The sequence below is a fragment of the Delphinapterus leucas genome, chromosome 19 (genome assembly GCF_059928025.1).
Source record: "Delphinapterus leucas isolate spDelLeu-1000000601 "Yukka" chromosome 19, BTC_Dleu_Yukka2, whole genome shotgun sequence".
NCBI lineage: Eukaryota > Metazoa > Chordata > Mammalia > Artiodactyla > Monodontidae > Delphinapterus > Delphinapterus leucas.
In genome coordinates, this window is record NC_143147.1 from 53,359,594 (window position 1) to 53,373,977 (window position 14,384).

The 14,384-nt window shown below is 56.6% G+C and overlaps 1 protein-coding gene across 10 annotated transcripts in view; it reads right to left on the bottom strand.

The window, feature by feature from the left end:
* The window catches only part of ARHGAP27 (Rho GTPase activating protein 27), a 34,044-nt gene that overhangs the window by 5,269 nt on the left and 14,391 nt on the right, over window positions 1-14,384 (bottom strand). For 9 of the 10 annotated variants that reach the window (XR_016389014.1, XR_016389013.1, XR_002643377.3 and 6 more), the window contains 8 exons: window positions 5,159-5,566; window positions 4,728-4,910; window positions 4,429-4,509; window positions 4,271-4,354; window positions 3,811-3,878; window positions 3,415-3,505; window positions 2,780-2,884; window positions 87-185 (listed from right to left, as the gene is read on the bottom strand). Coding sequence is in view for 7 of the 10 variants with exons in the window: in XM_022565126.3 (XP_022420834.1) it covers window positions 87-185; window positions 2,780-2,884; window positions 3,415-3,505; window positions 3,811-3,878; window positions 4,271-4,354; window positions 4,429-4,509; window positions 4,728-4,910; window positions 5,159-5,566 (1,119 nt within the window). In the remaining 3 variants the exon portion in view is untranslated. Of the gene's footprint in view, window positions 1-86; window positions 186-2,779; window positions 2,885-3,414; window positions 3,506-3,810; window positions 3,879-4,270; window positions 4,355-4,428; window positions 4,510-4,727; window positions 4,911-5,158; window positions 5,567-9,978; window positions 10,400-14,384 lie in introns of those variants that run through there. The other variant, XM_022565130.3, reaches the window with a different exon arrangement.

Consider the following 14,384-nt stretch of genomic DNA (forward strand, 5'->3'; position numbering starts at 1 on the left):
GCCCCACCCACGGTGGGCACAGCTGCCCTGCATAATGGCTGTCCATCCCCTCCCCACCAGCCTTGGCGGCCCCCAGCTCTGCCTACCAGCTCCTGGATGCCCTGGGCGATGGCCTTGTGCCAGGTGCTGATGATGGCTTCCGAGTCATGCTGGATCAGGTACTCCGAGCCATCTCGGCTCCGCAGCTGGTGGGACACAAATCACTCAGTCACCTCTGGTTCGCTGGGTCTGTCCCAGGGGGGATACCGAGGTAGAGGTGATCTGTTCCTGTCCCCAGGAACTCAGAGCCTAACAGAGCAAGGGCCTCACCCCAAGCCAAGGTATTTCACCTCATTAAATTGGTAGGTAACAGCATCTCCGTGTTACAGATGGGCAAACTGAGGCACAGTGAGTGTAAGCAACTTCCTCGTGGACACACAGCTAGTGAATGATGGAGCAAGGATCTGAGTGCAGAAGATCTGCACATCTGTCAACGGTCTGGTGTGCTTTTCCCTGCCCCATCCTGTCTCTCCATGAGCCACAGAACACGGCAGGCCCACCCAGAGCAGGGGCCAGCAAAAAAGTCAATGAAAGAAACTCCCGGTGGGAGACCCCAAATCCACTATTTTATACTATTGAGGAGCAAGCAGACATTAACAGCCTGGGCTATTTTTCAGCTGACTGCTGTTTCCCTAACAAAGTCTACAAAGAACAAGGTGAGGCAACTTGGATGGATCTCTCCTCAACCTCTGGCTCTGAGAACCAAACGTTCAAGGTTGATGGGAATGGTTGGTTGCCACAGCTTTGGGTCAAATGAGAGTCAGAGTCAGCAAAAAATGTCTCAGACAACAGGGTACAAACTTCCAGAATCAGAGAGGGCTGTGTTTTGGCTGTCTACCTATCTAACTCAGACTTGAATGCTACTTAAAATGCTTCCCAAGACAAAACCAAACAAACCTGCAAGTTCTACCCCATCCCCCTCCCTGCAAAGACTAGAGAACCTTCAGTGGGCACACCTCGTGTGTGCCCACAGATAGCACAACCTCGTGCTAACCTAAACTGACAGGGGCCCTGTCTGTTATCCCAGAGAATGGCCTAACAATGCCTCTGAAACAATAGCCATTATTGTTGGCAGCTGTCTCAAAACATATTCAGTTCATATTTGAGTTTCATACGGAGGCACATCTGTCTAGTTACATTATCAATATACTGCTCAAGACACTCATTCTGTTTACTGCACAGGCAAGCCGAGCTCAAACCGGCCATTCTCAGGGGACTGTTACTGAAGTTTTCTGTGACTCTGGGGTGACTAGAAAGACCGGCCATCCTCAACGATATAGAATTTGGGGCGGTCTCTTGAGAAATATCCAAAGTCACCTACAGGTCACCCCTGAGTGGAGGAAGGATGGCTGCCAGCCAGTGGGAAGCAGGGGCCTCCAGGATTTCCATTCAAGGCTGTCAGCCTTCCCGTCCGCTGGAGGAGCTCTCAAAAGCACCATCTGCCTTCCAGTCCTTGCCAGAAAAGACAACTCAGAAGTGTCTCCTCTGAAACTTTCATCCAAAGCCCGGTCAGAGAGGTGACATTCAGACAGCCCTGTTTGAAGGATGTCCCTCCAGATCAGGAAGGAGCATACCTAGCAAATATGATGTCCCTCCTCAATCTGACGTCCACGGCAGACATTGCTAGTCGATTACAGCGCTAAGCCTGGAGAAGGCTCCTGACCTACTGATCAGAGTGGCTCATGAGACAAAACAGGTGTCCAGCTCTGCTCTGTGGATACTCTGGTTCTAGAACTGAATGAAGCTGGGTGAATTATCATTAAACGACACACTCAAGCTCCTTGCAGAATTGCTTTTTCTGAGCTGAGATGGAAGGTCATGCTTTTGGGGCTTTCATCAGATGTTAGCTGAAGCAGCCCAAGCGTCCCTTTACTAAACTAGAACGGAGCTGCACACTAGAAACTGATTTCCCTCAAAATCTAGGAAGGTTTCCCCCTGCCCCAATAATAAGAGCCATGTAACTGACGGCCGTTCTCTTTTCACTCTGGCGACCAGGAAGCCTGGAGGTGACTTTTTTCAGCAACGACAACTTTAGTACCTGTACATCATTCTAATCCCTCTCCACACTGCCCCTCTTCCTCTAACTTGTTTTGTGCGTCCTGGCTTTCAGTGGCTTTTACCAGCTCACCATATGCATTTTTATTGTGAGCGGCCTCAAAACATTTGGGGACTGAGGTGAGGGTAAGAGTAGTTTAAAAACAAGACAACACATGGACAGTGAAGGGAAACACAACAGTGAAGACGGTGAAGACAACACATGGACAGTGGCCTGGGAGGGTCTTGCCTGGGCCCCACCTGGCCTCTCTCTTCCTGCTGCAGAGCCTGAGAAACGTGTCCACTACCCTGGTTTACTCACTGCTAGTTGGAAGCTGGGCTCTGACCAGCTAGAGCAGGTGTCCCAGCCTACCAGAGTAAGTAGCTGGGGACCCAGAGACTCCTGTCTGTCTCAGGCCAAAGCAGCTGGGATGAGGACTGCACTTCTAGGCATGACAGTTTCATTCCCCAAGGACCCCCTACTTAGGACCAAGGACTCCAGTGAACTCCACTCCTGGAGAGGGAGCTGCAGAATCTGTGATGCCAGGAAACACTGTGGACGGATCCCCAAGGTGGAGGCAGTTTTGGTTTTGAGCCCCGAGAATTCCAGCCCTAACTCCCCAGGTCCACCTTCTTGGGGCTTGCTTAGTGAGGGTCCCAAGCCATCAGTAAGCCCCTTCTCCTTCTCCCCCACCCCACCACTCACCTCCAGCACATTCTTCTTGCTGGATTTGTCTTTGGGGGCCCAGGCGAGAGAGGCCCCCTTCAGCTCCACCGTGTACTCGGGGGTGGAGAGCTTGGAAGGCTGCCTCTGTGGGAAAGGGAAGAAGGGTTGGAGGGAGCATGGTTACAGCGCACCCTCAGCTCAGCTTGGGCCCGTCACAGCGTCCTGGCTCCAATATACCAGGCTCCCTTGGCTTCAGGGACAAAATGGGGTCACAGCTCTGGGGGCAGGGGGCCCAAGGGTTCCTGGACCGCAGAGATCCTGGTACTTCTTAACCATGGAGCCTGCAGGCTGGCTGGTTGTTTGCTACCTGCCCACCTAGGATAGGAAAGGAGAAAGGAGTGCAGCCCCATCTCTGCGAGCAGGTGTGTCCAGTCCCCAGCCTCCCTGCCCACCAGGCTGGAGCTGTCCATCCTCAGGGACTGGTCCCCAGGCCCAAGGTGGCTGGAAGTGCTTGTCCTGGGGTGATCTGCTCTCGTCACCCCCTGCCAAGGCCCAGCTCCCTTGACACTCATATTCCACGGTCTCAGACCTAGCCTTTGGCAAGGCTGATGAGATGAAGACCCACAGGAGTCAGGAGCAGACGGGGTGGTCCCTGCTGGGCGCCTGGGCCTTACCAGGCCACCTGCAGTCGAGGTCTTCGAGTCCTTGAAGAATGTCAGGATGCCGCCCTCCAGCACTGTCCACGAGGCACTCCAGTTCTTCTTCCTAGGCGGGGCGGTGGTGGCAGGGCTTGGGTTCGGTCCTGGGCTGAGGCCCCCCTCCCACCCCCAGAAGCAGGGCACAGACTTTAAGAACACAGCTTGGGGCACCCAACCGTAAGGGGTGGACTCCCAGCGCTAACACCTGGTAGCCAAGGGACCTGGGGCAAGTCACTTCCTCAGTGCCTCAGGGTCCTCACAGGACCTCATAAAGTCGCTCTGAGGGTTAACAAGAGCCTGGCATACGGGAAGTGCTCAGTGAACGGCATCGTTAAGGCCCACCGTGGAGTCTGGGGGCAGACGGGTTCTCACCGGAGCCGCTTTCCTTTGTCCACCGTCTTGGTTCGATGGAGCACGCCTGCCTTGTCCAGGGTCTTGATCTTAGAGAAAGAAGGGGAAGGAGGAGGCAGGTAAGGGGGGAGCCACGGGGGTGGGGCGGGGGGCCAGAGGCTTGCCTCCCTCTCAGCCAGCCACTCCCCACAGGCTGGGCCTGAGTCTCCACTGAATCCTCTTTGCCGGCACCTGGCCGCTGCTTGGTGGGGTGCCTGCTCCCACAGCAGGAGCAGCAGCAGGAGAGACTTCCTTCCAGCTCTGAGCCTCGCCCAGCTCTGAGCCTGGGATGACCCAGAACCCAGGTTCATTCAGCCCAGGCTAGTGCTCGGGGCTATGGTGGAGACGTGCCTCCAGACCCAATCCCAGCCTCCAGAGCCTCCAGAAACACCCCAGTTTTTCTGCGGGGGTCCTGCCTGGTCCTACATGCCCCCTCCCTCACCTTCTCCTCAGGTGGGCTGGCCTGGGCCGGGGTCTCACTGTCCTGGCTGGATTTGCGGATGCTTCGAGGGGCAGGGACAGGGACCTGGGGAGAAAGACACTGTGGTATATAACCGACCCCCTCCTCTCCCCGGCACTCTCCCTTCCCCACTTGGTTACCTGGGGCAGCTCCCACTGAACGGAGGCGTCATCTGGATTGTAGAAGTAAGGCTTCCCGTGTTGGTCCTCCAACCTCATCCACTGTGGGGAGAGGGACGGTCAGGGACCTAGCTCTCCTCATGATGGGGGAGCAAAAGGTTCCCTCCAACCAGAGCCCAACATAGCCCCAAAGAGTTTACACGGGCAGGTGTGGGTGATTCGGTCTTGGGCTGACTTGGAGCCCGCGCGGGAACTTCAGTTTACAGTGTTAAGGGGAGCGACCCCGCGGCTGTCTGGGACCATCTGCCCACTGCCCCTACCTGTTCTTGGGTGTAGGTGTTAGTGTACAGCGTCTGCCCATCCTGGCTCACGTGGCAAGACCAGCCTGGGGGTGTGACCAAGGGAGAGGCGGGGCCGGGCTCACCGAAGGAGCCCACGGGGGAATAGTCTTCCTCTGGGTAACTGGTCAGCAACTCGGGGTAGTCCGTCTCAGGGGTGGGGGGCTGCAGGGAGCAGAAGAGTCAGAGGCTCTCAGAGCCAGCAGTGACCTCAGGGGCCCGGCCCTTTCGGTCCAGGCCACGCCCCCTCACCCTAGTTCCCCCGAGCTGTGGGAGACAGAGGCGGGGTCAAAGTCTCTCAGAGATAGCCCCGCCCACCCATGACCACGACTCCTCTCTCTCTGAGGCCCTCAGAGCCAGCCCCGCCCACCCTGGCCAGGCCCCGCCCTTTCAGACGAGGCCCCGCCCCTCACCCTCTGGTCCCTGGGGCTGCCGGGGCTCAGGCCAGGCTGCATCTCCTGCTCGTCCTCCGGCTGGTCCTCGGACTCGTCCTCCCAGGCCGTCTCGCCCGTCAGCGGGTTGTAGAAGAACACCCTGCGGCTCTCCTCATCCCAGTACTGGCCCCACTCGGTCTCGAGGCTCTCGTGGCTGCCCACCGAAGCCGGAGACGTGGCCGGGCTGGCGGCGCCCTCGGCAGCCTCGAAGGGCGACTCCCAGGTGGTCACGCCCGTGTCCGGGTTGTAGTAGTAGGGGCGCCCGGTGCCCGCGTCCGTGTGCGTCTCCCACACCGAGCCGGTGCAGTGGGCTGCGGTGGCGCCAGGCGACGTGGCCCGAGGCTGCCTCTCTACGTTCGCGTACACGGGCTCTGGGAGGTCATCCACCTGAGGCGGGAGGAAGGAGACGTGACCTTCAGGGCAGCCCCGCGGTCACATCGTCCCCACTCGGGCACTCGCCACTTGGGCGACTGTCAGCAAGTCACAGCACCTCTCTGCCTCGGTTCCCCCAGCTGCAAAATGTCTGCCCTCCCCACTCCGGAAATTGTAGTGAAGAGAGAATGAGGAAATGTTCTTGAAAAGTGCCTTGTAAAGTATGAAGTGCCCCAGATGCATGGGACAATTAGATTAATCATTTATTAACAGTAGTAAAATATCGATAACGAAGTTCTCCAGCTGCACACTCACAGGTGTGAATCAAAGGTTGCGCAGGAACAGAGAAATGGCCTGGGCCCAGTTCTTTCTCGCCCCAGGCCCCAGGACACTTGGGGGCGGGGCCTTGCTCCATTCTACAGCCCCCACAAAGAACCCCCAGCCCTCCTTCCTCCTCTGCCAAGAAACCTCTGAACTGGAACCAGTACTGCCTCCGGTTCCAGATTTGGAGCTGGTACTTCCCCAATACAGGGTTTGCAGGCCTCAGAATCAATCGCAGACAAGAGAAAGAGAAAGAACCAGATGGGAAGGAGGAAGGAGGGCAAAGAAAAGGTGAGCCCCATGTCCCCCTCCAAAGTAAAGTGAGGTGGGTTGGAGGGTCCAGTTACACAGAATATAAGCCTGGTCATGCTTAACACCCTCACGGCTCCCTGCTACCTGCTGGGCAAACTCTAAGCCCTTACCAGGGCCCCAGAGGCCTTCCGTCACCTGCCTGTCTTCCCCCCTATTTCCTGCCACTCCTGGCCCTTGCCTTGAACTTTAAGCTCCAGTAGCACCGGCTTGCTGGAGGCCCCCAGCCTCTCTGCTGTGTCTGCTACAGGCCTCTGCTCCCTCACAACCTGCCCCTCCTGGCTGACTTCTATTCCTTCTTTAGGACTCAGCTCAGGTGTCAGGTTCCAGATCTCTCCCGAGATTTCTCCTGTGTGCCCACCACCCCCAGCCTAGCACCCACCAGAAAGATAATGACACTATCAAACCCCAGGCAGCAGAAGAGCACGAGGAGATTAATACTGTTTTCTAAGAATGCATAATTCTTAGAAATTTTCCCATACAAGGGAAAAGCAGATTTCAAAAATGTAAACTCAGCACAATTCCAATTTTGTGTTTTTAGAAACTCTCCAAAATGCTAACAGAGGTCATCTCTGGGTAGGGTAATTATAGGACTTGGATTTGGTCTTGTTTAGTTTTTTTCTTTTCTGCAGCAACAAAATTTTGTGCAATAAATCTTTTTTAAAAAATCATAGAGGGACTTCCCTGGTGGCGCAGTTGTTAAAATCCGCCTGCCAATGCCGGGGACACGGGTTCGAGCCCTGGTCCGGGAAGATCCCCCATGCCGTGGAGCAACTAAGCCCATGCGCCACAACTACTGAGCCTGTGCTCTAGAGCCTGCGAGCCCCAACTACTGAGCCCACGTGACACAACTACTGAAGCCCGCGTGCTCTGGGGCCTGCATGCCGCAACTGCTGAAGCTTGTGTGCCTAGAGCCCGTGCTCCGCAGCAAGAGAAGCCACCGCAATGAGAAGCCCGCGCGCAGCAACGAAGACCCAACGCAGCCAAAAATAAACAAATTAATTTTTTAAAAATCATAGAGGTTCCTCTGTTGCTGTAACACCTTCACTAAGCTATAAACCAGGGGTCCCCAATCCCCTGGCCATGGACCGGTAGTGGTCCCCAGCCTGTTAGGACCTGGGCCGCACAGCCCAAGGTGAGTGGCAGGCGAGCAAGTGAAGCTTCATCTGCTGTGCCCCACCACTCCCCATGGCTGGCATTACAGCCCGAACCACCCCCCCCCCGCCCCAGTCTTCCATGAAACCGGTCCCTGGTGCCAAAAAGTTTGGGGACTGCTGCTATAAACTACTTGAGAGGGGAAGCACCTCCCGCTCAAGGCAGCCTCTCACTGGGCCTTGGGCAGGCGCCTACAAAAACATTCACTTGGCCAGCAAAGATCTGCCTGCTCTGTGCCAGGCACTGTTCTAGGCACTGGGAATGCAGCCGTGGACAAATGGACACAAATCTGCCCTGGCGGAGCTGACACTCTAGTGCATATGTGTGTAAATGGTGGTAGGGTGAGGAGGGCACCAAGCAGGGTGATAGGGAAATGCACCGCACCTCAGTGATAACTGCTGCTAACAAGAAAACAAAAATAGAAGGGGGTGTTTCTATTTGAGACAGTGTGATGGGCCCCAGGCACGGAGGGGGCAGGAAGACCTGCGTACACCGGTCCACTCCTCTCCCTCGCTCCACAAGCTCCTGTGTGGCCGAAATGGGACCTTCCGCACCACTTCTCTCTCTGTCCACAACAGCCCTCCTGTGGCATCCTGTATTCCAACCACACTGGCCTGCTGACCCTCCCCCAAACACAAAAGGCATCTTCTTACCCCCATGTCTTTGCTCCAGATGTTCCTGCAGCCTGGAAACCCACCACCCTCCCTCCCCATTCCCTGCTGCTCCAAATCCCGCTCCTCCGCTGGTGCTCAGCTCACAAGCCTCACCTGGGGGAGGCTTTCTCCCTCCGATGAGAAGTCTAACCCGTTGGCACTCTGCTTGTCGCTCTGTTGGGGCCCGATGGCATTCTGCCTTGGTGGTCCGTTCATTGTCCACCCATCTGCCTAACTTCTCTGCCCCCAAAAGGCAAGAGTGTCTTGAGATCAAGACCCAGGATGATGTAACTGACCATAGTCGACCCCCAGGAGATGGTCCAATGCCCTGAGCCACACAGCCGATCCATCAAAAACACTTACTGAGTGGTCCAGTGGTTAAGACTCCGCGCTCCCAACGCAGGGGGCCCAGGTTCCATCCCTGGTCAGGGAACTAGATCCCACATGCCACAACTAAGAGCCCGCATGACGCAACTAAGGATTCCGAATGCCGCTACAAAAAGGTCCCAAGTGCCACAGCAAAGATGTCACGTGCCGCAAATAAGACCCGGCACAGCCAAGTAAATAGATAAATATTAAAAAAAAAATGCTTTATAACAAACAAACAAACAAAAACAATTACTGCATGAGTACGCAAGTCAATTCCATGCCAAACTTCAGTAACAAACAAAAACCAAACACACCTGATATTACAGGAGAGACTGGGGTTAACTTTGAGCAAGAACTTCCTGAAAATGAGAGTTCAGGCACAGGAACCAGGGAAATCCTTGGGAGAACAGGATATGGGCAGTGGGTGGAGGAAAGTGGATGACCGGACACACCTCCTACCCACCCCAGCTGGACCCCAGCGGCCTTGCTCATCCCGGGGACAGGGGCTGGAAGGGTGCCAAGGAAGGAGACAGGCTCTTGGGAGTGGGGAATTCCACGTGGCCAGGCTGCTGGCCCTGGCTCTGAGTCCACGGGGAGCCCCAGGCTGGTCCGGCTGATCGGGACCTTGTACAAGGAACACGCCCAGCCGGTATAGAGGAGATTTGGGAGGTAGAAGTTGAGGCCCCCCACGTGACTGTCACCAGGAAGAGAAGACACAGAATTACACTGGGGAGCTCCAGACTGCAAATCAGAGGCCAAACGGGGGCAGGGCAACGCCCCTTGGAGGGAAGCACAGTCTAAGGATTGGAGCTGCCCCAGAGACACAGGCAGCTTTGGAAGGTTGTGAGGGGCCTTCGTCTGAGGTGGGCAAGCAGAGTCGAACCCCTGCTAGGGATGCTGCAGCGCTGTGGAAAGAGCTGGACTGAAGTAGCCCCGAGGCCCTTTCAGACTCTAGAACTCTCTGTAGAGCCCCTGCAGTGCTGAGATAGAGGTACTTTCCTCTGCTGGCAGAGCCTCAGACAGGCTCAGACTGGCTCCTGGAAGCCAGGTGGTAAAGCCAGGCCCTCCAGGCCCTCAGGCCTTCAAGGAGGAGCTCTCCCGGGTTAGAGCAGGGCTGCCGCCCCTCCCCCAACTCCTGGAGACCGAGACTAGATGCAGACACAGCCCGTCAACAGGGGTCTGACTAGGGCACCAGGGGCTCTTGGGCCCCAGATCCCAGTCATGTTAGAGACACAGGGGACACTGAGTGGGAAAGAGAAAGTGGTCTCCCACCTCAGTCCGGAGAACAGAGCCAAGAGGGGCCCGGCTGTCCCCGTGCCCCTCTCAAATCCAGTCCCCTCCCCTTGCCCACAGGCAGGTGACAGGCCTTGCCTCTCCCCTCCCCGCCCCCCAGCCCCAAAGCAGGTCACCACCTCTCAGCATCCCTATGCCACCCCTCTCAGACAGGCGGGGCCTCAGAGAAGGAAAGAGGAAAGAAGGGAGGAGTCCCACCTCGGTGAGGCTCCCTCAGCTCCTAGTGGGGCCAGAGAATGGAGGCCCACTGGCAGCCCCTGACCCCATAGACCCCTCTGCCATCCCCATCAGAGGCTGAGCTCTCCCCCCAATGCCAGGGTCCCCTACCTGTCCCCGCAGGCCCCGACTCTGCCTCCTGGTCAGTTTGGCAATGATGTCCACCATCCTGTGCCCCTGAGCTGCTGGGATGGAGCCCTGGGAAGGCTTTGGGGGTGGAGCTAAGGGGCACAAGCCCAGGGCTGGTACAGGGCAACAGGGAAACAAGAAGTTGTCTTGCGATGGCGGGAGGCTGAGCCTCCAGCCCATTTCCTGTCAGGGCTGCGGAAATGCTGCCTGAGAAGGAGGCCGCCTGAGACAGGGTGGGGTGGAGTCAGGTAGGGGTACCTCGGGGCAGGGGTATTTTATGTCCAGGGAAACCACTGACCACCCCACTCAGTGCTCTGATTACCAGGGAGTTCTGAAACCCAGGCCCAGACACAGACGCGGAGCAGGCTGCACAGAGGACGGCACTGGGCCCATGGTGGGGGGGAGGGGTGGGCTGCACATATGGGGGCCGGCAGAGGGGGCAGCTGGGTGCTGGGGCCTGGGCTGGTGTAGACAGGACAACGAGTGGCCGTCAACTCCTCCAAGGCCCAGGGAGGATGTGATGGAGAAGAGGAAGCTTGTGTGTGTGTGGGGATGTCTCAAAGAGGAAGGGGCCTGGGCAGACGTGGTATCAGAGGGAGCTGGTGTCTGGATCCCTCCAGCCACGCGGAGGACAGGCGGGATTCTGGCCACACCACCATCTACCCGCCTGACCGCCTGGGTCCGCCTCCTCCAGCCTTGGTCACCAAGACACATGCGTGCACCCTCACCTGTGTGCCCACACACACGAGCAGGTACACCCGGGCCCCTCCCCCGCCCTCCATGGACCAAGAGACCAGCCCCCCACCCCACCCTACCCTAAGAGCTTTCTTCTGGCCTCTCCTCTCTTCACCCCCTCACCAGGTGGGTGCTCACAGAGGACACAGCAGGTCCTGGATGAGAAGCTGCGGCCTCTCCTCCGAGACTTTGGGGTCCATCTTGTCTTTATTAATCCCCTCAGAGGTGCTTCCTCCTCAGCCCCAAGTGCCCACCACCCGGCAGCCCGCGGGCTCGCCCGCAGTGGCTGAACAGGACGCTGTGACCCTCACCTTCCCACCTGCATCCCAGGGCCCTCATCTCCCATTTCAGCAATCCCTCACCCCACAGCCCTGGCTCTCCTTCCTTCCCGGCCCACATCCCCCAGGCTCTCCTCCCCTGCACCCACTGTGGGCTCAGGACAGGGACACCCAAGTCGAGCCAGGCATGGTGTAGATCTGGGGTGTGGAACACTTGGGGAGACCCCATTCAGAGCAAGTCTGAGGCCTATGCCCTACTCTGCCCTCAGGGCTCTAGTATCACTTCACTACCATCCCCTGGGCCGCAACTCAGAAGCCAGCAGCCCAGGGGCAAGACTAATCCCCCAGAGAGGCCTGGAGTCCTCACTTGTCACACATATGGCACATCAACTTGCCCCTACCCTGAGGGCCAGGGAACACACACACACACACACACACACACACACACACACAGACCCACCAAGAGAGAAGAAGCCAAGCCCCAGAGAAGGGAAGAAGCTCTGCAAATCCCAGAGCAGCTGGGCCACCAGGGAGGAGCTGGGATGGGGAGGGAAGACAGAAGGACAGGCGCGGGAACCTAGGCCCTCAGCACTGCCCCGCAGGAGGAATTGGGGAGCAGGGTCTCCCTGTGGCAGGGACCAGGAGTGACAGTGGGGGGATGGCTGGGACCACAGAAAAGACAGCCAGCACCCCGGCCACAGCTCCTCCCCTCTAAGAGGCCTGGCTCCCACGCCTGGGGTCTCCCTCTGGGCTCCGGCTCCACACTTCAGGGACCGAGCAAAACCCACGCAGCTCTGGCCTGTCCTGGTCACCGAGGCTGGCTCCTCAGGCCTCCTGCCTGGGCTTCCCCTCCCCCGGGGAGAGGAGGTGTTGACCACAGCGGCTCCCCAGCAGGGTCCTCCTCTCTCACCACACCCTCGCGCCTGGAGAGGCACGTGCGGGGGGAAGGGGACACAACAAGCCAGCTGCATATCGCCCATGTCTCCAAAACTCTCACAGAAGTATCGGGCCAGGAGCAGGTGCAACCAGAAAATCCTATCAGCTGTCTGGGACCAGAGGCAAAAGAAATGCCCACAGACCAGCGACTGAGCCTAGGGGCTGGCTAAGGGGGGCCGGGTCAGGGCGGACAGGAACTCCTCGGCTGCCTCTGAGCCTGCTCTGTGCCACCCGGGCTGGGGTGGAGGGGGAAATGAGTCGTGATCTTTGTCCCCAGGGCCTTAGCCGTGTACAGAACCGCCCCTGTTCTGGCGTCTGTCCCTCCTCTGAGCACACCTTCTCCAGCACAGAGTCCAGGCCTCACTCTGTATCCACCCCTACCACCGTGCAGTGGGGAGCCATGCCTGGCCCCGCCCCCTGAGAGGCACTTAGTGTGAGATTCCAAACACAAGGACCTGGGGTGAGGTTCTTCTCCTGGGTTTGGGGCAGAAGCTCCATTCAATTAAAGGGAAAAAAGAATGGAGCCAGAGTCCAGAGACCTGGCTTCTTGTGTAGACTCTGTCTCAGTGTCTCTCTGGGCAACCCCTGGAATCTCTGGACCTCAGTTTCTTTATCCATAGAATGGGCTGTCATTCTCTCCCCTGCTCAAAGGGTTGGCTGGTACAAAAGAGCCAAGCAGGAACCTGAGTTCCCACACCCACATGGGGACATGGGGAAGAAAGCAGGGTTGCACTTCTGCTTTTCTGGTTTTGGGTTTCAGTTGGGTGCCCTTGGTTCTGGACTCTGTTCCCAGACTCTTGGTGCCTATCTCCCGGGTGCTTGGTGTCTCATCTCTGCTTCTCACCCTACTGTGCTAGGAAAGCTCAACCATCTTTATTGGCTTAAAAACTTGCAACTGTATCTCCAGGTTACTTGGCGGGGTGAGGCCTGGGGTGGAGCCCCTTCGCCACTTACCACCCCCTGTGCTCTGAGGAAGGCTGGCAGACACCCAGGAGGTCTCCTGCTGCTGGGCCAGGAGGAATCAGAAATGGTGTGTCAAGGACCCCGCTGGGCAGCAAACGCTGTGATTATGAGCCAGCCTCAGGAGGTGGGAAAATGTGACCGGGTGGTCATCTTCTGCCACCCCCTCAAGCGAATCTGTCCCTGCGCTCACCTTTCCTCCTCCCTCCCCTGATGGGGGTGCAGGGTCCTCCTGTCCAAGCCGACCTCCCCAACGGGCCCGGGAACCCGACTGACTCTCATTTGCTCAGAAGCTGCCTCACCTCTAATCTCCAGCCCCTTCTCCAGCCTTTGACCCTTTGGCATTTCAACAAACTCAAGGTCTCTCCATCTTGGAAAGAAAAAAAGTGTGTCCCTGGACCCAGCCCTCCCCTCCTCCTTTTCAGAGCCAACTTCCTGAAGGAGTGCGTTCACCCACCATCTCGCCCAGATACCCAGCCCCCTGCTCGGGTCTCCCACAACCTCCTCAATGACTAATTTGGTCCTGGTCTGTCCTGACTCCTCTCTGGTCCTTAGTCCTTATAATTCTCCCCCTCCTGGACTGCCTCAGGCCGTGGCCTCTTGGTCTGTTTCCTTCCTCTGTCCACCTCCTGGGTGCCTGGTGTCTCATCTCTGCTTCTCACTCTACTGTCCTGGGAAAGCTCGACCAGTTTTACTAGTTAACAACTTGCAACTGTATCTCCAGGTTGAGAAATCCAACTGCACCCCTCCCCCCGCCCCAGGATGGCCTTGGTACACTGAAAAGATGCACAAACCGAGTTCATCTTCATTCTCCTCCCCATCTCAGCATCACCTCTGTTGCTCAAGCAGAAACCTAGAATCATCCTTGATTCCTTGTATCACCTGCCTCGGAGCCCTGGCGATCCAGCCTGTGGAAACCTTTCAGAATTACCAGTCCCCAGGTAACACCAGGGTTAGAGGAGCATGGGAACATCACCACAAGGAAGCCAACATTCAGATCTAAAACAGACATTCTACAGGACAACTGGTCTGGTATCTTTAACAAGTCCGTGTCAGGGCAGAAGGAAAGGAAGGGGGTTGTCAAGGGAGATTTAAGAGACAACCAAATGCAGTGAATGCATAGGATTGGATCCTGGTTTGAACCGGCTGTGAGAGACTTGTCTTAGGATAATGGGGGAAATTTGACTATGGCTTGGATCTTAGAGGATATTAAAGCATTAATGTTAATTTTGTTAGATATAATAATGGTATCATGGTGATAGAGAAAAAGATCATTTTTGATCATTTTTAAGAGGTGCATGCTGAAGCTTTCAAGGGTGAAATATAATGAACTCTGGCATTTGTAACTTTTATAATTTTATTCTTGGCAAAAAAGATAGAACATGGAAAACAGTAACTGTTGAATCTAGCTAATAAGTATAATTATATTCACTTCAGTATTCTTTTTTCTTTTTTGTATGTTTGAAAAATTTCATAATA